Raw genomic sequence first — 22360 nt, 5'->3', positions numbered from 1 at the left:
TCTTTTTCCTCTTCCTTTTTGTAGAATGCTCTTGAGATCAAAGAACTCAAAAAGTACGGCCCCTTTGACCCATATATCAATGCCAAGGTGTGTACTATGCTGACAGCATTTCACTGCATCATTACTCCAAGCTGCACTCGCGTGCTTCCAGGTGCAATGTCATCCAGTTGCAATAATACCTGTTCAGTTTGCAGCTGCTTGGGGAAAAGTAAAATGCAAACATTTATTTACTCTGGGTTTTTCTCTTCAAAGCAGTTATAGAAACATAATTTAAGGGAAGCTTTTCCTTACTTTCCTGGGGGCTCCTTCATTGCTTAGCCTTGTAGGACTCACGGTGATGGTCAGTTTGCTTGATTGGGCTGGATGACTTCCAAAAGGTAATGTTATTTCAATTCAAATGCTTTAGGTATTGTTTCATGTGCTAATGTTGCTGATAAATGCAAAGAGAAGGAATTTTTTTTCCTGCTTAAACATGGATGCGTTTTCTCTGTGGGCTGTTTGGAGTGAATCTTCATGCCTTTTCTCCTACAAAATGCATACTGCTGTATTTGTTGTTTGAGTGGACAGTTAATTCTTTCGGTGGTGGCGGGGAGAAGGGACGGCAGTAACACTTACACCTCCCTTCCCAAGTCCTTCATGTACCGCTTATTGCATCAGTCTCTTTTGGTGTGAAGTCTGTTGTGTCGTCTCACCCTTCAGCCCTGGTCTTCTGTTCCTGTTTTCTTGCCTGTTTTGCTCCTCTCTTGCTTTTAGTTGTTCCTGAGCTACAAAAAGGCATGACATCAGCACTTACGATGCACTGAGGCTGAGCAATTGAGGAAGCAAGTAAGAAAGTTCCTGGGGTCACTTGTTCTGTCTCCCAGTGCGTAGATGGTGGTGTTTTCTCAGACACTCACCATTTTTCATTTTTATTTATAGTGTTGCAGCAGCCCACTGATGGCATAATCGTCTGCTGATTTATCATGGGATGCTTCTGCTCTCAGCCACCATGCCACAGTTGCTTCCAGCCAATTATTTTAGACTCAGCCATCCGTGACATATTTATGTCTCAAAGTTCAGTTGAAACTTTCACTCTGCTTGATCTGCAGTACCTTAAAAACACGCTCAAAATTCCTGAGGTTGCTAACCGCTGGGAGTTGTTTTTGCAGACTTCTATTTCAGGAAATACTCCAGCGCATACCTCTTCAAGTGCAAACACATTTACATGAAACTCATCCTTACCTGTGATTTTGACAGGAATCCAGCTGGGAATTTTGTGGCAACAAATGTCTTGTGGAAATGTAGCTGAGTGGTTGGTTCAGCTGGCTGAAGGGGAGCTCTCGACTGACAATAAGGGAGTAAAATCTTATACACGAGCACTAGATTGTTGAATGAGGAAGGAATGTAAAGACCAAATTGAGCTAGCTTTTTGTGGACTGATGTTTACAAAGTTTTTTTTTTTTTTTTTTTTTTTGACATTTGCATTTTGAACTTGCAGGACAGTGTTCAGGATGGCTGTAGTACTCTCAAGAGCAAGGCTCATGTTTTTTGAAATCAGAGCCTTGGTTTTAAGGAGAGATGGCTTATATGCTAACTGGTAGGTCCATCATAAACTCTGACCAGCTTACTGATGGTTTCTGACCACGTTTGAAGAGCATGTGGAGCCATACCTGTGCAACCCTGGATGTTTTCTCCATAGCATGGCTGCAGGTGGGAGAACCAACAAATGTCCAAGTTCAAAGCCTGACAGTCCTGGCTTAGCTGGTGCTTCCAGCTTCTCAGCTCCCCTGCAGGATGGAATTTCATTTAGAAATGATTGAATCAAGGTGTTTCATCTTCCCAAACATTTTGGGATATTTAGAAGAGGGGGGGGAAAAGCATTTCTATATGGCTGGATGTAGATTAAATTGATATCCTGGTCAGGAAGAGCTAAAAGAGCCAGAAGCATCTTATTCTCCTAAAAACTGCAGGAAATAACAGCTTCTTTTTGCGCCCCTTCCTTTTCAACATCTTTTATTTAAATGGCCTCTCGTATGCCTGTTATGGGCCTGAAGGACTTCTGAAAAGCAAATGATAGAAGCGAAGTTAAGAGATGGAGCTGCAACTGTGCTCCATTGACTCCTGCTACCTCGGATCGGGCTATTTAATTTGTACGAAGGACCCAAGCAGCTGAGCAGAGCCAAAGATGCAAAAGCTGTCATAGAGCTCAAGGAGAAATAAACTGCACCGCACAAACTACCTTTGTCTTCTTTAATTGGAAGCAAACGATTCATGCAGATTTGGTTTAAAGTGCTATAAATCTAACTGGTCTGCTGAGAAAAGTGGAAGCCTACCATCTGGAGCCTGCAAATGAAACTGGGCAGCACAGCCACCCGCAGAGCTCCCGAGAGCTTGTTGGACAAACGGGGCTCGTTTTTCTGCAGTGCTCGGCATTGCGGGGCACCTGGAGGAATGGAGGAGGCAAATGGGTGCACGGACACAAACCCTCCAAGGAAGCCTCAGAAGTGGGTTAGGTGGGACTGAAGGGGTCACACAACCTCTTCCGTGCCCCAAGGCAGGATCAAGGCTGCCTAAAACATTCCTGGCTGGTGTTTGTTCAACACTGTCTTAAAAGCCTCGGAGTGGCAACACCATAGTCTCCCTTGGCAGCGTATGGGAGCATTCAAACCTTTGCAGGGTAGAAAATTAGAAGAGTTTCCCATGTATTTTAAATAATATCTGCCTTTCTTTGATCAAAGCCCTCCTACAGTGAGTTAGGAGCAGGAGCATGGACAGGTCTGCTTTCATGAGCTGTGGATGCTCCGCTGCAGTGTGCGATGAGCGTAAGGGCTGTGGCATGTGGTGTCTGGTTACCAGGGCTCCCAAAATGTGATGGGACCCATCTGAAAGCAGAGGCATTTCTGCTTCTGTTCCCGCTTTGTGGTCTGTAGGCAGGCATCGGATGAGGCCCAGCTTCTTGCTCCCAACTGTGAATGAGGCGGGTGCTGGGATTCCTGCAAGAATGCAGCCCCTGGGTCCTATTGAGCGCTCTGTTTTTCTAAGAAGTTTTGAAATGTGAACCCTTGTGCCTTCGGGCTGCTGGGAAGGAATTTTCTTTTTCCATCTCAGATAAATACATACACTGGATTGTTGTGCTCGCTGTTCAGGCTCCCCTCCAGTTTGTGCCTGGAAGGTGATACGGGAAGGCAGGCAGGCTCCCTTGCCTGGAATGGTTTTGGGCTGCTCAGAACACTCCCCAAATAGAGGCAGTACAGACCCGGGCAATAGCAGCAGTTCCCGGTACCCAGCCCGTGATGGGGAAAGACTTGCTGTGATGGTTCAAAGCCATCACAACACTTGGTGGGCTTCGTTACAGGAGGGGAGTCTGGGGACTTCACCCAGAGTGCCAGAGCCACGCATAACTTAAACAAAACGAGACGAAATTGCAGTACGCGTGGGGGAAGTCTTCAACAGCCATATTATCAGAGGAACTTGTATTGCTATTCCTGAGCCATCAGGCAGGTGTCTGGGGTCTCTGTGTGCTTCCTTGAGGGTCATGGCCTGGGTGGCCGGGAAGGTGAGGGATGGATGGTGCTGGTAGAGCTGGGCTCTGGGGTGTGCTCCCAGAGTGTGCGTTCCCTCCACGCAGACACCCGCGGCTCCAGGAGGGCTGGGGCTATCTGCTCGTCCTGCAGAAATGGGCCGTGAGCCTCCCTCGTGGTATGGGGCCCACCGATGGCCTTGGTCTGCCTGTGCTGTGGGCTCATGGGTTCCCTTCCCTGTCAAATCCAATCCATGCCATTTGCCAACCGTTTAAATACCTTGAGATTGCCAGCTTAGGGGTGAAAGGTGTGATCTCTGTAGTTCTCTATTCTCTCCCCTTCTCACTCCGTATGTGTATTTTATGTGCAGACTTCTTTATTCTCCAGTAACTTCTGTCCACTTGTATGTGCGTTCCTCCACCATGGCTGCCTCTGCCACTCCAAGTATAGAGCCTGTTGTCTGACTGCCTCCTGCTCTAGCAGCGACGCCGTGCTTTCCTCACCCTGTGAAATACTCTGCACCGCCTCCTGCACGTGGCTGGTGCTGCTTGCTGCCTCCTTGGCTTTTGCTTTCACGCCAGTCGCAGCCTCCCCAGTATGTCTCACTCCCCTTGTGCTTTTCATGTGGTTGAAAAGTGATGCGGTCAAATAGCAGAAAAAAACAAGTAGGAGTTTGCATGCATGACTCCTGTAATCCCTCAAATGACTTAACACGGTAATAGGATTAAAGAACAACAGAGCAAGCTTTGTAGCATGTTTGTGAACTGGTGCAAAATATTGACTGCTCTTACAAGCTGGTATTTAAGAAAGTACATTTGCTCTCAAAGCATCAGTGAAGATATTTTGGTCAAATTCAGATTCTCCAATAGTCCTCCTAACTCTGTCAAGACAGCTTGTTGTTTTTTTAATGAGAACTGTTCTTAAAATGACAAATCCTGCTTCAGTTCTTTTAGCTAAAGCTGTTGAATTTTGAGGGAGGTCAAATAATTAGATAAGCGTTTCTATCCAAAGTCCTTACACTGAAATTCCCTCTGTGTGTAGGACACAGTAGTAAACCTAGAAATTTGCCATGAACTTAAATTTGAAGGAAAGACTCTGAAATCTGGCAGAGTTCCTATTTTGTGCCTGGAGATGAAATGTTAGGTTGCTCGTCTTTGAACCCTTTGCATTGCTGATTTTTAACCTGCCAAATGCTGCATGTATTAACTGGATGTGGCTCTCGCTGTGGAGGCTTTCACGCTGTGCTTGGACGTTCCTTCCTTCCCTCCAGTTGACCTGAGACCTTGCCTGCAAGGGCTTGCTGCTGGAGTGATCTGGTGGCGCTGTTTGTTGCCTAACGCACAGACTGCATGCATTCAGCACCCTTTCTCTAACGCGGCCAGCCTGCTTGCAAGCCTCAGAATTGCAGAGGTGGAATGCCTGCTGTGGTCAGGATGAGTAGGATCGAATCAATTGAAGTTTAAATCCGAAATGATGACGATCAAGCTACGGCAGACTGCGATATGCAGCGCACAAACTGCAGCATGAATCCTGTCTTGTTTTTGTGGCACCCTCAAGTAGGGGATGCTGCCAGCTAAAAACAAGTCGGCTTTCCCCAAGCACTACAAGAACTAATGGGAATCCAGATTCAGCTCCACAACCCCTTAAACTTCAGCGTGGTCTCTTGCTTTTGACCTCCATGCTTTGGAAACAGGCTGCCCCATTTACAGTACCTATTTCCCATAGAGCAGATTTCTCATATCTGGGTAAACCTCACTGCCCTGGATGTTTTTTTGAAGCTTTTCCAGGCTTTTACTGGGCGGGTCGGTTGATTTGCTCACCAGGGGATGTCCGTGTCTGGTCAGTGGCTAGTGACATGGTGGAAACACCGCTCCGAGCTGTATCAAACCGGGCTTGCTGCTTGTTTTGTCTTGTTTTTGCATTTAAACTTCAATGGTTTGAGGGAGGCACGGAGCGGCTCTGCTCTCCCCGTTGTGACGCGCTGGCGTTTCTCCCCCCCCTAGAACAACGACAACGAGACGGCGCTGCACTGCGCCGCGCAGTACGGCCACACGGAGGTGGTGAAGGTGCTGCTGGAGGAGCTGACCGACCCCACCATGCGCAACAACAAGTTCGAGACGCCCCTGGACCTGGCAGCGCTCTACGGGAGGCTGGAAGTCGTGAAGATGCTCCTGAACGCTCACCCCAACCTTTTAAGCTGCAACACTAAGAAACACACTCCCCTGCACTTGGCAGCCAGGAACGGTCACAAAACTGTGGTCCACGTCCTCCTGGATGCTGGCATGGATAGCAACTACCAGGTATTTGGTGGGGCTGCGTGTGAGGGGCTGCTCTGATCGCTGGGGGATGGAGAACTCGTGGAGTTGCAGCAGGGAGGGCTCCACTTGCCTGTCCTCCTGTAGGGGATCACTTCTGGAAGATGAGCGATGGCTTTGGGTTCCTCTGGGCTGTTTGTTGAGCTTCTGGTCCCTCTGAGAAACAGGGATTCTGGTGCAGTGCATGCTTAATGCTTGCTCGGATGAAGAGCCACGGATGCATAGGGAGGGAGAAAAAAGCTCTTTTGCCTACGCTGTTCTGCCTCGTGAAACCGTGAGCTCTTGGTAGCAATGGAGGCAAACTGTTTCTCTTCCCATCAAGCCACTTGTAAACACGCTGCTCCACAGCACCAGACTCTACATGGTGGTCTTGTCATTCCTTGTCAGCACAAGACCTTTTGCTGAGCTGTGGAAAGCCCTTTCTTGGTGTCTGACTCTGGGAGGAGACAGTTCCCATTTTCCATTTCAAATTCTCGGCACTGTAATGATACTGATAGTTTGTCATCAGTCGTAGATACTGGCGCCCTCCCTTTGTATTTGGTGCAGTATATTTATTGCTTCTGTAACCTTCTGAAACATTCCTCCATCACCATTCCCCACTGCCTAGCTTCATGCTGTTTTTCATTTAATTTGCAGACTGAAAAAGGCAGTGCTTTGCACGAAGCTGCTTTGTTTGGCAAGACAGATGTGGTACAAATATTGCTGGCTGCAGGTGAGAGAATGATCCCCTTCTGAAGCAATAATGCGGTGATTCCTTCACCTAGCACTTGAGGAACCTCCTCTTTAGCGACAGCACTTCTCTCCAACCAGCTCCCCAAGTGGTGTTCCTCAGAGGGGGTTACAAGAGAGGTCATCCCTTGGTGTTTGCCTCTAGGTCTGCCTTTACAGAGTCGTTTTTAGCGCCACACAGTGATGGTCACGTGTGTAAGCTGTGACTTGATTAAAAATGAATTTGTGCAAATTTTGAAAATGTTCTTGATTTCTGCCTGCTCTTTACCTACTACCATAGGTATTGATGTGAACATAAAGGATAACAGAGGCCTGACAGCTCTGGATATCGTGAGGGAGCTTCCTTCTCAGAAAAGTCAACACATAGCAGCTCTCATTGAAGGTAAGCAGTGTTCCTCTGTGTGTGGGCAGGAGGGAAGAGTTTGGGGGGCTTAATTGTGCCTGTGCAAGTAAGGAATTGGGTTCTCTAGTCCTGGAAAGTGATGAAAGCAACAGAGCTTCAGGCTGGGTACCTTGGTGAGAATTGTGAGGGTGCTGGAAACAACGATGCTCAAATGCTCAGGTGAATGGGGCGGCTGCAGGAGGGCTTCCAGGGGTGGATTGTAGGGGGATTAGCTCCTTTGCTGAAAGAGTGCGGCATCGCTTGTACAACTTAAATGGGCTAAATTGAGCTTTGTTTAACTCACTTTATAATAAGTGAATTAAAATTAAGGGTAGTCTAAATCTGCTTGCAGAATGCAAAGTAATAGCTTTAGATATGGTCTTGGATTAATTCTCCTTTATGTGCCTGTGCAGGCAAATAGTCACCCACTGATCTTGTGTCCTGCTCCTCACTTCATTGTGAAGCTTGGGCACGGATTTTGCAGATGAGATTTACAGAAAAGGCCTTGATTACTTATTTATAAATGAGCTTGGCCTATTGTATCTGTCCAAATTAGGCAATGAAATGTGGCATCTTAGCTAAATTCCTACCTTGTAATTACACTATCTCAATTTCCTCTCAGCTGTGGAGAAAAAGATCAGAAGCATATGCAACTGGTATATATTACTCATGGTTAGCATTTGAGAGCTTTGCAGGTTCAAAGCACTTGGCAGACTTTTAATTAAGCTCTGCCTGTGAGGCTGGTAGGTATTATCTCTGTTCTGAAACCGAAGACAAAGATGGGCTCTAAAACTGAACGTATTGCAGGTAACTGCTGATAGTTTGTTCCTGTGAGGGAGCTGTGTGAGATGTCATCTGACTTCAATCACATAGGCTTAGTGCTTCTGACTTTGCCTGTGGTTAGCTAGAACTGGCTGCTCTGCTGCTTTATGGCTGCAGGCTGCAGCCCCATGTAGCCACGTAGCTTGTGTCTGTAACAGAGCAATCTGCTCCTCAAAGCCGTGTCCCTCCAGGAGCTTTGCAGCTTTCTCATTAGTAAGTCTGTAAAAGTTCAAAGAATTGTTCTTAACCTTGTGATTAAAGGGGTCAGCTGTTTCTATTTTGGGATCTGAGCCGCGAGGTTCAGTAATGCACTTTGGTTATTTTTTGGAGGCTTAATGAGCTGACAGTTGGCTGTCCGTCCACAGGGGAGAAAGTACCGTATGCCATAGTGGACATGCAGCTAGATTGCCATAAATTGATTTTGTTGCCCTACCTCGTTGCAGATTACACAATTGGGAGGAAAAGTGCCAAAGCTGCGGAGAAGACTGCCCAAGCAGCACTTGTTCCAGCCACTGATCCTGTGTGTCGGATACCTCAGGGTAGGCTTTCGTGCAACCCAGCAGTCACTGGCACTTCCTCCTGTGAGGGCTGACCTTCAGAGGCCAGAAGCCCCCAGTGATGCTCTTTTTTCCTCTCTTCCTCTCCCAGGTGATGTGGAGAAAGCAGTGACAGAACTGATCATAGATTTTGATGTGAACCCTGAAGAGGAGAGCCCGTATGAAGCTTTATACAATGCAACCTCCTGCCACTCCCTGGACAGCCTTGCCAGTGGGAGATCTTCAGATCGAGAGTCCATGAATAAGGAAGCAGAAGGAGCTGGTCTGAAAGCAGCAGGAGTCAGGCCTGTACGTAGCTGCGTGTGCTTGTCTCTGCTTGCCTTAGAAAGATAGGGAACTTATCTCCATCATTATGATTTTGCAGCAGGCTGCCAGTTCCTCAGTTTGGAGAAATCTCTAAAACCATCTCTCACGCTGATCGGAGCAGGCAGGTACCTCTTCTGCTTGTGTTAGAGCTGAGCTTATCTCTCATCAGCCACTATCAACACAGGACAGTGCAGATAAGCCACCGTTACCCACACCACCACGCAGCATGGCAAGTGGTCCCTTCTTCATGCCTGACTTTCACCCAGCATTGCATCCTTATGCTTTCTGGCAGTTGTAAGTCTTGGCTTGTCAGAACATGGCACTTAGCTGAAGGGTAGCTTATTGTCAAGGGAAAAAACTTCGGAAACTTTTCTGTGTGGCATTTCTCATCTTTCTCTTTGCTTTGCCCCAGACAAGGCTCCCAAGAAGTTATCTTTAAGAGTATCCTGTGGTCAACTAGTTGGTGGCAGAAGCATTTTTTTTTTTTGTGTATTACTTGCAGGGATCTGTAGAGGGTACTCAAGGCTCCACAAGGCAATGCAAAGCTGCTGGAACTGTCTCTGGAGAGGTCTTCGTCACCCTCTGTTAGTTGCATCTGCTGCCTCCTTAGCAATCAGTAGTAACACTGCTATGGGCAGACAGGATGCTGGCCTTAGAACATGCTGTGTCAGCTTCAGGATTTGTTTTCTGGTTGTTCTTGCAAAGCCTTTTCTGTGGCTGTATTTTTGGACAAAAGGCAAAGCAGCAGTGAACAATCGAACTGTTGGTGGTACTGTAGCCATGTTTCCTCTCTCTCTGTAAGGATGTGCAACCTTTTTCCTGCACTGTTAGCAAATAGAGTAGAAATGAAACAAAAGCTTTAGAAAATGGACATTTCAGCCAGATCTTTTCAGTATGCAGTACAAGATGCAATGTGTTTGTTAGCTAAATCTTAGTGGCTTATACCCACCTCTATACTGTCCTGGGTTGATTGCGACTGATGTGAGACAAGCTCAGCTGTATCCCAAATGAGATGGCGCTGAACTGCAGTGAAAAGGGAGAAGAAAGGGGAAATTGCACTAGGAACTTGCCGGAGTTTCTCCTAAAACTTACTCAAGCATTTTGAAATGAGCGGTTTCTGTCTGTTCTGTTTCCATTTGCCATTAGATGGAGCTGTTGCAGGGCAGGAGATGACCTAGGGATGTCTTTAGCTCTCCACCAGGACAAGGCAGTGCTGCTCTGAGTGCCTACTGGCAGTCTTGGCATAGCTGAGGAATGCACTGCAGCACTGTCTCTTAATCTCCGGGGTTTTTCACTATAAGAGGTGCCTCTGGAATCATGCATTCCTGTTACTGTTTCATCAAGACACAGGCAATGAGCAGTCCTTCCCTGCACATCTGCACGAGTTCATTACTGATCTTCACTGTGTATTCCTCTGCCATAGACATTACCAGCCTGGGGCTGAATGAACTGCCTTAAATCATGAATCAATAAACCAATGCCACCTTCCACCCAAGCAGTCTTACTCTCCTGAAAGCACAGTGCTCCTGTGAGTCTGAGCTGGCCTCGTGTGGTGCTACTGCTGTGAAGGAGGAGTGGGCAGTGTTCTGAGCAGGGGCAGTCTGTCTGCTGTGCTGCTGTATTCGCAGCAGCGTGGATGTAGTGTCAGTGGAAGCAGAAGGGGACGTGTTCTAGCACAGCATACTGACAGTGGTCTTCTAAACTGCAGAGAGAACGGCCACCCCCGCCTGCCAAGCCGCCGCCTGATGAAGAGGAAGAGCAGCACACGGAGAAGAAGATAGGTCATGGTGCTTCCTGTGAGGTACGTGACACTTGATCTGGGATGCTTTACAGGAATGTGGTTTAAAGATCAGTCCTCCTAATCTGGGAGGAGCCAATTTTGATATTACTTCCCTTGCAAATTGGGTTGTGAAGTGTTCTTGCACTCCAGCGTTGCTGTTACTTGCCATGGGAACTTCCTTTGCGTGGTTCTTCCAGGGCACCTCTGTTTTGACCTCAGCCTTGCTTTCCTATTCTTGGTTAGGAATTCCCATAGGAAGAGTTTTTTTTTTTTTCTGTATCACGTTGTGATATGGACTTTTGCCTGTTTGTAATGATCCCACCAAATGCATCTTCACTTGAGACTAAAATCCAGTGGGGCGTTAGTTCCTGCTTCCTCTTAGCTTCCAGCTGTGGAGGAGATGCGTGGGCTTGTAGATCCCACTGACCTGAACAGGGATCAAGGTCTTGAATTCAGACAAGATTCTGGCCCAGCATTTGCTAAAGCTGTCTTCTGCAAAGGTCATTTTATGTGAGCTGCTTTTTAATTAAACTCAAGCTCTCTTGTTCTGTGTTCTTGCTCCTGGGCTTCCTATTGCTCCTTTTCATTCACCAGCCCACGAACTCAGATGTGAGGGCTCTCTGGGAGACCTCAGTATGGGGGTGGAGGTGCGTGTAACCACAAATGTGTCTTGCAAACCTCTCACACCCTGGAAAAACTTCAAAGCAAAACCAAACGTTGTGCATTTCTTCACTTTTCCAAGTGCAGTCAGATGCACGTAAAACAAGTGAAGTGTCTGCTGCCTTTGGCTGTCAGAGCACACTCCAGTTCACTAGATGCTTTGCTTTGAAGGTGTTGATCCACTGGGTTTCCTACAAGGCGTAATTGCCATCTGCTTTCTGAAGTATATCAAATCTACACATAAGCATACATTATTTGCTTTAATAGAACTGACTTTTTATAGAAAGTGAAGCACCAAATGGTGCATAAACAGAGCGCAAACTTGTGGACTGGTCTCTCTGCAGCTGTTGAAATGGTTTTCCAGCGTATGATATAACCAGTCACACGGCTGGCTCTGAGCAGAGATCTGGATAGCACAACTGGGAAGCAGAACTCGTTTATGGCAGTAAATGTGTGGTGACTGCTCCTGTTGAATTGTTTTGCCATATTTAATTATAGAACACCTCCTGTGTTGTCCTGCCGTTAAAGGCTTTGGAAACTGGATCCATTAAAGGCAACCTTGTTGTCAAATGCTTGTGCACAAAGGGACTCACTAGGGAAATCTTGATTTGTGACCACTTTAATTGATATAAGATAGTCACTGTGTAAAGCTGCCTGGAAATGACCTTCTAGATGTACTGAGAAGGCAGTTTGGGTCCAATTGATTCTTTTTCTTTGTGTACTGCTTCTGGGTGCTCAGCTTCTCTGACTCCTGCCCTTCATTTATCGTCCCAGCACGTTCTCTCTGGGTTGGGCAGGCACCAACAAGAATATATTTAGGGATAGCTGTAAACTTCTTGAAGCAGCATCCTGATCTACCCTCCTCCAAACAGGCTCTCCCATGAGGGCCAGGATAGTTAGTCATCGAATGTTCTGGGGTTGGGCCAAACTTGAGTTTTAAAAGTAGTCTTTTTATTCCCTTGCCAGGATGAGGGCTATCAGTCAAAGCAGATGTGCACAAACAAGAAACTTAACTTCCATCGTGGAGAAACGTTAGCACAAACAGGCAAAAGAGCTGATTGTTTGGAGAGTGCCGCCGTTCGCTATCAGCAGAAACCTTCTGGGTTTGTAGCTGAATAAGGTTCTGCGTTGTCAAATTAGACTCCAGTTTAATTTGTTTACTACTCATCTCCGAAAGGGAAGTACAGACAAAAGACAAGGCGCCGTGATCATTCCTGCAGTTTGGTCTGCAGTTCTTGGGGGGGAAGGAGAGAGAAATGAGATCAGTTAGCCTTTAAAAAGTCTTTCAAAAACAAAGTCCACTTCTGTGGATTAAGTACGCTTTATGGACATACTCACTATTGACAACCTCTTATTTTTAGGCTTTGGGAATAGTGAAGGGATGCTGAATGCTCACCAGTATGTGTGATGAGTCAGAAGAAAGTTGTACTTGACTTTGTTACTCCTGGTTGCAGAACTTGCAGAGTAAGCACAGTTCTCCAACAAACACTGGAATTTATTTTAAGTGAATTTTAATTTGAGGCTCTGTTTAAGGCTTGCGAGGATAAGAAACGGAAAAAATCAAGTGCAGTCAGGCCTGTGAATGTATACACAGACTTTTACAAAGCAAAAGCTGGGAAGTGCGTGCTGCCAGGGAGCTACTGTCTTCAAATGTGCTCAGAGCATTCGAAAGAGGACGACACAATCCTCATCATCTGCAGGAGCCTCAGGAGCACACTAACGCCTGGCTGGAGGTCCAAGCTACAACTGTTATGACAGGCTGCTGCTGTGCAGTATTTTTCCAAGATCTCTGGCAAGGGCCTGTTACCTACTGTTATGGTCTGATGTTTTTGTGCCACCATCTGGTCGGAAGTTTTTTTCCTTAATTTGCTCATTATGAGCTCCGTCACCTGAAGAGGAGCCGGTCTGGCTGACAGCTCATGCTCGAAGCAGATAGAATAACTGCTTTCTTTGAGCACAGCCTGCTTCCTCCCATTGCAAAGCACACTTGAAAGCCAGCTGGGTTTATGCAGGGGTGTAGGATTCCTGTGTGTCTTTCCAAGACTCTCTAAATGGCTTCTAGGGCTCCTAGCTAGATCACAGGCGGGTAGGAACCTATTTGCCCTTGAAGAAACTGATGTTTCCACCTAGAGGAAGAAACTGGTGGTGGTGCTTAGCCCTCTGTCCAGGCAGTGGCAGTTCCAGGAGCCTGTGGGCAGTACGAGAGCCTTCCTTGGGGCGATGTGTTCAGACCTATTCTTCCTGCCTTGGCAGCAGGCTGGCATCATTTGCTCTCAGGCTCAGGTTTGACCCTGCTGCAGTTGTGTTTCTGGACAGGGTTGCCTCAACCTGCCAGGGTCTGGCCAGGAGATGGTGCTGAAAGGCAGCCGACCATATGGGCAGGGTGCCTTGAAGCCCAGTTTAGCCCCATTGGTACTGGGATGGCACCTGTGGCTCCCAAAGGGTGTTAAATGCAGTTGGCTTTGAGGCAGACCAGGATGCGAGTCTGCAGCAAGACTCATCTGGATCCTGCAGCGAGACTGCTCCCTGCACAGGGACGGTGGCTTCCCAGCAGTTTGCTGGAGCTTCTGCCAACAAACCAGCTCTAATCAGAGGCTTTGGGGATTAAAATGAGCACAGTCACTGCTGGGCATCCTGAGGTTAAACTCTGTTCCTGTACTGTGTTGCCTGAGGTCTCTGTAGTACTAAACATGCTGTACATCCTGAGGTTAGGAACACTAGGTCTGAATTCTGGAAAGGTGGCAGGGATTTGTTGTTTTCTCTTTTTGCAGCCGTGCCCTGATAGAGCCGGTAGTTAAATAGTGAATGACGATGCAAATTCCAATAGCAACAGTAAGTCTGAGTTGGGATGAACAAGAATAATGTGCTCAGCTCTTTTCTCACCCCCCGGGCTGTCTGCAGACCTCGCACAGTAAATCAGTAAATCAGTCAGTCAGTGCTAGAAAGCTGTCAGCAGCCTTAAATACTAGAAAATAAAGGGATTTGGTGGTCTTTTTAAGAAAAAAAAAAAGGCAGTACATTTTGGATAACACTCCACAGCGAAGGTGTCGCCTCTGCCAGTTCTGTGCCTAAAGCATGGCATAAAGAGGCCTTGTGCTTCATTGCAGGGATAAATAGCAGTGCTTTGTGGAGCACTACATTATGCTGTTTTTCATTAGGCCTCTGTTGCACGAGGAAAAAGCAGGGGAAGTGGAGCCGAGGAAGAGGAACACCCGTACGAGCTGTTGCTTACAGCAGAAACTAAGAAGCCAGTTGCGGTGGATAGAAAAACAAAAGGTAAGTGAGCATCCAAGAAGCAGAGCTGTTTGGCTTAGATGTGTTTAACAAAAATATAGAGGGCAGAGTAATTGGAACAATTAAATGCTGTTGGGTGGGGCATCTGGATTCTGTACTGCAATTGTTTTGTTTCCTGGTAATCTGCCCTCTTGTAAATGAGAGATCAAAACATTCCTGTACAAAATGTACACGGAGGAAGAGCAACTCCATTATCCTGACAGCTGAGACATTGCAGGGACCTCCTGTGTTAATTCAGAAAGTAAGCATACGTTGTGCACGGTCAAGTAACTGCGGAGAGGTGGAAGGCTGTGCCGTGCTGGGACAAGTGAGCTGAACCAACGCTGGCATCTCAGTGAGCCCCGTTCTCCATCCAGCTGGATCTGAAGACGTCCTGGTGTTGTGTTTGTATCAGCAGATGATCAGCCCTGCTGTCCCAGTCACAGAGTCAACGTGCTGCTGTGCATTAAAGCTAATTTGAGATGTGAGCTAACGAGGAAAATAAACCTGTGTAGAGCGAGCTCCTCTCTGGAACTGGCCAGGGTTAAGTACTGAACTCGGGTCTCTCGTCCCAGAGGGACTTTTGGGCTTTACAAAGGATCTAGGAACACCTTGTCTCCTGTGTTTGGCTGTCGCTGGGCTTTTTGGCTTACCTTCAACAACAACAATAAAAGATTTGTTTAGAGGAAAAATATCCCTTGCTTTATTTAAAACTCCTGAGCCGGAATTTGGGAGGATTTAGTTTGGACTCTAAACCTGGAAACCATCTCATTTTGAGGATGAACAGAGGATAACGAGGACTCAGTGTGATGCCTCACTGAGTGCCCTGTAAGACCTGCAGCTTTCTTCTTCCTCTCCTCTCCTTGCAGCACGATAGCTCTCGTTCCTTGCGTCCTGCTGCACTCGGCTTGTACGGGGCGGCACAAGAGGTCATTGTTTTCCCACCAGCATTTGCCTCAGGCAGCAAGTGGCTTTGGCAGAGTTAGGATGCTTTTCAGGTTGGTGCTTTGCCTTCTCAGCTGGGGAATAGTGACAGCTATTGAGCCGGAATCTTTCAGGCGATCTTTTCAGCGTGCAGCTATTGCTGATTATTCAAGTGTGAGCTCCCTCTGACAGTTGGGCTCCGTTCTATGGCTGCCATAGCCAGGCTTGCTTAAAAAGTCATAAAAATAGAATCCCAAAGGAGGGCATGTGCTTGTTCTTGATGTCTCTTCCCTCGTGATGTGGGTGCTGCAGGCTCTCTAATCCCCATCCCAGGGAGAAGTGGAGGGGAACACCTTTAACCTGGTGATGGTTGGAGAGCGGTCCTGTCTTGCTGTACAGTAGGAAGATGCCGGCTGTGCCTCCACGGTTTGCAGTCTGTGGAAAGTGTTGCTGTGTTTGTAAAGAACCTGAAGCCCTCTCCAGTGCTGTGGTGGGAGAAATCCAAGGAACACAGCGGAGTTCTCATCTTCCAGGGCTTGTTCGCTTTCTTCAATACAAGTGGTGCTATGGCTATCGCAGGGAGAACGAGCCTTGGGTTTAGAGGAGGTGAAGAGCTGCTTCTGGGGGGTGAAGGTGCCCAGCCAGTTTATTTCTCACCTTCTGTGTTTCTTAAGCTTGGCAGGGCCATCTCCCACTGCCCTTTGTGTGGTGCTGGATCTGGAAAAAGGAGGTGATTGTGAGGGAGATGACTGTGACCCTCAAATGTTTGTTTTCCAGAGTGTACCAGCTGTTTCCCAAGGCAACTCGGTGCTCCTGTGGCAGGGTCCATGTACTGCAGGAACAGGGGAGCTTTCCCAGGGCCCCCTGACAGCTTTCACCTACTTCTTGTTCTCCCAGGGACTTAGGATTTCTTGGCCCCAGTAGGAGATGAGGCAGCTGGTTAGCACTGACTTTGTGTTGTTCATCTTCTCGCAGCAGTTACAGGTAGCTTCTTTCTGCACAAGATGTTTCATAACTGCTCTGCAAGGCTGGAGCAGCTTTGAAATCTGCATTATTAAATGGGGAGCAAAAGCAAACGTTGCCAGCTTTTGCAGTCGCTGGGGTCTGATGCCAGAAGGACACGGGGAAGGAGATGTAGCTGAGTCTGAACTGTGAGTGCGTGCTGATGTGTGGGGAGGAGACGTCTGGGGAATAGTGGAGTCACTTGGGCAGAAGTTAAACGAGGGCTGAGTGAAGAACTAAAGATCAAATTGGGGTGTTTGAGAATTTTTCCACCTCTGGATCAGAAGGGTCCTCAAGCATCAAAGGCAGCAGTTTAATTCCAGGACAAGGAGCGGGCTGAGGCCTGGCTTTGAATTGCTTCTTGGCCCTCGATCTGAGAGGATGTGCTTCTAGATGTTACTTGATGACTTCTGGAGGAGTCTCTGGTCAGCAGAGAAGGACTCTGATCCTTACAGGCTATTGAGAAGGGCTTTTCAGGGCAGCTCAGAAGCAGGGTTTCAGGCACGCTGTTCTTAATGGAGTCTTTCATCTGTGATAGCAGCCTTTGTGCCTCTTGCTGCAAGTTGTCTTGTGGCCAGTGGCTGGATGAATGTGGTATTATCTGCCCGGCTTCGGTCGCCTTTTGTGTGCGCTGCAGCAGTTTGCTGTCACATGCTGGAGCACTGGGGAAAGTTGGCTTAATGTTTCGGGCAGGGTATCAGCAGGGGTGTGAGCCAAATGCTTTCCCACCTCCTTTGGTAAGGCAACCACGGGCAACCGCATGCGTGAATTCAGGGCTGTTGGGCTTTGTAAGAGGACTTGTAAACTGGCCAGGAGTGGTGAGCTGTGCTCGGACTGGTCAGGGGGAGAAAACTGCTGCATTTAGAGAGAGATCTGGTGGAGATGGCAGGGTTCTGATGCTTGTCTTGCTTCTCAGAAGAGCTACCCAGAAGTGCTGTCAGCAGTAACCAGCCTCAGGTAGGACTGCCTTGCTTCCTTCTGGTGGTTATTAAAGGTTGGTACTTGTTGAGGTTCTGCTGGGCTATGTATAGCCTGCGTGCTCTCCCTTTTTATCACAGGACAGGCCCTTTTCCCATGGCTTTGATCCAAGCCTGCGTTTTTGCCATCGCAATGTATTGAGAAGCTTCTGTGCAGAGTAACATCAGTGATCTCTGGGCAGCTGGGACAGTGTTTCACTGCACTTTCTTGAAGGGCAATAGGGGAAGGCGTGCAAATGAACACAAGTTCAAGTAGCTTTTGGAGGATAAATTCTGCCCCAGATGACCAAGGTGATGAAACAAGAACTTGGGCACACTGCACACTTCTAAATTTCACACGCAGTACCTCACCATGTAAATGAAAGCTTGTGTTTCTATTTTACTGCAGTTATAGGTTATTTTTGCACCTCTAAAGTAGTACTCTAAAGGCCAGCTTCCCTCTCTTCTCTAGCCTTTCCTGCCACAGGAGCTAGATTTGTATGCCCATCACTTGACAAACTCTGGTGTGATGTGGCACAGGGAGCCTTTTCTAGATGAAGATTAGAGACTGGCACATGCCCTCCTTAGTTCCAGGGTTGAGGAGCTTGAGCAGAAGGCAGCTGCAATAACTGATTCTCATAATGCAGGGGCACGAAACAAATCCTGCTGGTGATATATAGGGTCAGCACACCAGCTGAATCATGTAAGTAACCTATCCCAAAAAGGTACACATCCTGATGTGGCCACTGGATAGTGGTGGTTTTGGTCTCTCTTCTCCTCATCCTGAGGCTCCTTGAGTTGAGACCTCAAAAGGTAAGACCCGGGGAACCCTCTTTGCACCCAGCCTGTGCACCTCAATGATTTCCTTCCAACATCTGTTCTTCTGTCTGCAGCTTTCAGAGCAGGCCTGTGTTACACGCTCTGAAACGCCTCCTTCAAGACATTCCTCATCTTCTGTGTAAGTCGTGTTGCCCTCGCTTCATCCCTTCCTTCCCTGGCAGCTCTCTTGTATTTCAGAGTCTTTCTTCATCGGCTCGAGGATGAATGGGTGGCTGTGATTTCTGTGCAACAGGAGCCCTTTTGTGAGCCTCTGGAGCTGGATCTGGAGCACTTTGTTCTGGCCCAAGCGTTCCAGCACGTGGCATGAACTTCTACCAGCCGCCTCTCTGCCTTCAGCAGAAATGTCAGTAAAGGTTAAGCTGGGACATGGAAGGAATGATCTCCAAGGGAGGAAAGAGGAGAAGAAAAGCTTTTGAATTAGTAAAAAGTAATTTCCTCCCTGCCAGGTTAAGGTGACTGTCCAGTCAACACCGTGTCCCTCTTACAGGATCTGTGGTTTTCCTTATACCAGTCTCTCCTATGAACGCAGCATGTCTGATCTCTTCTAAGGTTTCTCTCCAGCATCACAGCTTCAGATCTTTTTGCAAGCCTGGTCTTGAAATCCTCTGATCGGGTGCTGCTGGTGCTCCCCAACCTCACTTGGAAATGGTGCAGGTGGGACTTTGGGGTGACACCTTCTGCCCTCCCTTTGGCAGCCTCAGCTACAGCACTTGTGGTGTATGTGCCCGTGCAAGATGATCAACAACTACTTCATTGTCCTGGAATCCTAAACTCATAGGATCCGGGATGAAATAAGCCCCAGCATCACTTGACACCAGTGAGAAGTGAGGTCTGCCGGCACGCTGCCCTGGCTGTTAACCTCCGTTCGGGCTTTTGCTGTTCCTGACTCAGCTGCCAATCCAGCAAGCTGCCTTTTGCATTTCTGTGGAGTAAACAAATGCCTGCGAGGGACTAACCTTGTGCTCGTCAAACCCAGGGCGTGTGAGACCCCAGGATCTGAAGTGGTGTGCGGAGATAAACGGCTCATTCAGGGTGCTTTCCTGCCTCGTTTCTGGTGTGAGGACATACCACAAAAACAGATGTTAGTGTTTGGAAACGACCTGGTCAAGCCCAGTGCTGGAAAAGCTACTCAGGGGGGAAGGAGTTGATTGCCCTGTTGCTGCTAATAGTGGCTGCTTGTTAAAGATATGCAACGTTCGTTCCTTGATTTGCCTCTTAGTGAGATGAGGATTCCTTTGCCTTGGCTCCCGAGAGCTGCTGTCTCACATACCAACCGAGGAATTTCCTCTTCATGTCTAAATACCATCTTTCTATTTCAGAGCCGTGTTGTTGAGGTGCTTTGTTTTATTGCTCCTTTACAGCATAGTTTTGTGTGTCTTCAAACTGAAGAATGCTTCTAGGCAGTAAATAGAAGAGTTAAAATTTCCAGACAGCTACACGCAGGTACATAGGGGATGGAGGGAAGCAGAAGTTGCATTTCTCAGCTTTCCAAAGGTTTGCTTTTGCAGTTGCAATGTGTGTGTGTAACATAACTAAGGTGAGTACTCATCTGTTGCTGCACATGCTTGGCAATTGGGATTGCTCAATTATTCATGATTTATCCAGGACCACGGTACCTGATATCGAAGATGTTAGTGCAGGAGTATCCGAGAAGTGTCACATTTCTTTCGGGGACAGCCAGCAGTGCCCACAGCTCGCTGCCTTAACAGATCAGCCCTGCCTGTGCTCAGCGGTTGGCTTGCAGGAGAGAGCCTTTTTGATCGAGATTTTTATTGCGTAAACTGTTTATTTCTCTCCCCTGAGTAAGGAGGAGAGGTTAAACTCGGAAACCACTAGGGAGGAAAGCAATGTTTTTTCTTTGGGGAGCGGATTTTGGAACTCGCAGGTTGATTGCAGTCCAGAAGTTTTTCCCACCCTGCAGCTCGTGCCAAAAGCAGGGAGCGCTGCTCTAAATAACACTTCGGCCTTTATGGAAATGCATCAGATGTTCCAGGAGCCTCCGTCTCTGCTTCTCCTACCTCACTTGCTCTCTGCAGGATATAGTTAGCACTTCTCTTAGCCTTATATAGCAAGGACTGATAGTTAGTGTTAACAGGAATAAAACAACAAGGAGAGCTGCCAGATTGCATAAATCAGGCCAGTGTTTGGAATTTCGTAAATGCCATGACTTTGGGTACAAGTTGAGCACGCGGAACAATACGGAACTGTTCTCTCTTTATCTCTCCCTCCCTCACCGAGGGAGGGCAGGGGGAGAGCTGGAATTTTGCTGCTTCTTCTATGGTTTTTAACTTTTTTTTTTTTTCCCTTCTGTTTTCATCCCCTTGAAGACCACAGGAGGAGCAGTGGCAGCCGCAGCCAAGACTCTGCAGACGGCCAGGACATCCAGGTTCCAGAGCAGTTTTCAGGGTTGCTCCACGGTTCTTCCCCGATCTGTGAAATAAGCGAGGATCCTTTCAGGCTCGTTTCCTCCGCGGAGAAAGGAGGCACGGAAGCTACAAGCCACCCACCTGCTATGCAGCTGGAGGATGCTGCCTTACCTGCCTCTGGATCAGTACGGACCAGCTCTCCAGACCAAAACCAGAAAGCAGTCTATGCAACCGTCCAGCACACGCACGCCAACCGGGCGGATCCTGAAACTGTAGTCACGCCCCACGTGCTCCAGCACCCCGGCGGTGCCGAGGACGAGGGGGACAGAGGTGGCGCTGTGGGCAGAGCCCACCCGGGGAGCAAGCCCAAAGCCGAGCTCAAACTCAGCCGAAGCTTGTCCAAATCGGACTCGGATCTTCTGACCTGCTCTCCGACGGAGGACGATGCCATGGGGAGCCGGAGTGAATCGCTCTCGAACTGCAGCACCGGGAAGAAGAGGCTGGAGAAGTCCCCGTCCTTCGCTTCGGAGTGGGATGAGGTAAGGCTGAGCTGGCTGAGGAGCTCCTGTGCCAGGGATGGGTCTGCAGAGCACGAGGTTCTCCCCTGTGTTGGCCTTTGGAGGGGGTCCTGGGTGGTTTTCATTGCTTCTGCTAGCTCTCACATCTTCTCCACAGGCAACTGCTGAGTTGCGTTTGAGAGAGACTTAACTGGAGTGGAGGGAGAAGCAAAACTGCAGGAAGTGGGGGGCTTCTCAAAAAGTGGGGGGCTTCTCAAAGCTTATTGTTTTAAGTTACTTCAATGCAGGGCTTGGTTTCTCATAAGCAAGCCAGCCAAGTTTTACCTCCACAAAAATGAGGGAGAGCTGATAAGTGGTCCCCATGTCTTCACACAGACCTCTTTCCGATCCTTCCCCTGTAGGCTCCCAGCATTTAGAGCAGAGGCTTTGTTTCTGGGTCCCAGCTGCTGGGGGGCAAGCAGTGTCCTGGGTTCACGGAGATGGAAAGAAGAGAGTAATTAAGCTGCTCTGTGTATTTAATAGCTCCCGATTCCCTCTTCCCATATTTATTTCAGAGGCTTGTTAGTCACTTTATTGTACTACAGGAGGCTCGTGGATAGTTAAATATTTCATGCTCAGAAAGTTGGCCCTAGTGAGCCACTCAGGCGAGATTAAGTGTCCCTCGGAAACCCAGCACCGCAGCATTACTGAAACATTCTTTGGAGATGATTCTCCGCTGGTAGAGCAGCGGCGCTGCAGAAGAGATAAGCTCAGATGAACCACTCTTTGTACACTGAAAGGAAATAAAAAACCCTGGCGTGTGCTGGGGGTGAGGGGTTGGGTGTGCCGGCCGTGTAAACTCGTGGCAGTCGGGAACTGCTGCCTCGTGGGATGGTTGTGCCCCCTGCTTGCCTGTCCGCTCACCAACTGAGGCTCAGCTGCCTCTCTTATCCCTCCTCAGAGATAAAATCACCTCTGCTGAAGGTATTGAAAGATGCTGAAAGCCAAGAGGGAATCCCTCCTCAGTGCGAGCCCATCTTTCAGTTCATGTGCCTGCTCCTTCCCACTCCCCGCGTGTTTCAGGGTTGCCAAATATTGGTTTTCTTCTGGAGGTGCTCCGGTTGCAGAGGCGTTGCTGGTTAGTACCTGGACTGGTCGTACAGCAGCTGTTAGTGAAAGATTACATAGCAGAAAGTGTGTTTGAAAGGCCCAGATAGGTTTCCTGTGCTCTTCATGCCTAAGTGAGCTGTTTACAGTCAAATGCTGAAAGGGAAAGGAGCCTTGGGCTCTGCAGGGCTGCACAGCTTCACCAGTAGCAGAGGTCAGGCCTTCGTGTGCCTGTGCTTCCGCTGCTGGGAGAAAGCAACCTGCAGAGCTCCTTCCCTGGCTGTAAACAAAAAGCATCGCTTCCACCCTGCGCCAGCCTAACAAGCCACCGGAGGGAAATCAGC

The 22360-nt window shown here is 48.2% G+C and overlaps 1 protein-coding gene across 3 annotated transcripts in view; it reads left to right on the top strand.

The window, feature by feature from the left end:
* Positions 1–22360, top strand: part of ANKS1A (ankyrin repeat and sterile alpha motif domain containing 1A) — a 104513-nt gene that overhangs the window by 29559 nt on the left and 52594 nt on the right. For 2 of the 3 annotated variants that reach the window (XM_032203382.1, XM_032203381.1), the window contains exons 1-8: positions 5533–5800; positions 6452–6527; positions 6825–6926; positions 8192–8287; positions 8397–8593; positions 10320–10412; positions 14210–14327; positions 20374–20951. In XM_032203382.1, coding sequence (XP_032059273.1) covers positions 5597–5800; positions 6452–6527; positions 6825–6926; positions 8192–8287; positions 8397–8593; positions 10320–10412; positions 14210–14327; positions 20374–20951 — 1464 coding nt within the window. In that variant the 5' untranslated portion in view covers positions 5533–5596. Of the gene's footprint in view, positions 1–24; positions 88–5503; positions 5801–6451; positions 6528–6824; positions 6927–8191; positions 8288–8396; positions 8594–10319; positions 10413–14209; positions 14328–20373; positions 20952–22360 lie in introns of those variants that run through there. The other variant, XM_032203383.1, reaches the window with a different exon arrangement.

This window comes from Aythya fuligula, chromosome 25, assembly GCF_009819795.1.
Source record: "Aythya fuligula isolate bAytFul2 chromosome 25, bAytFul2.pri, whole genome shotgun sequence".
In the NCBI taxonomy this organism is placed as follows: Eukaryota; Metazoa; Chordata; class Aves; order Anseriformes; family Anatidae; genus Aythya; species Aythya fuligula.
Note: the sequence above shows the minus strand (reverse complement) of the source record. Positions and strands in the feature narration are given on the sequence as shown.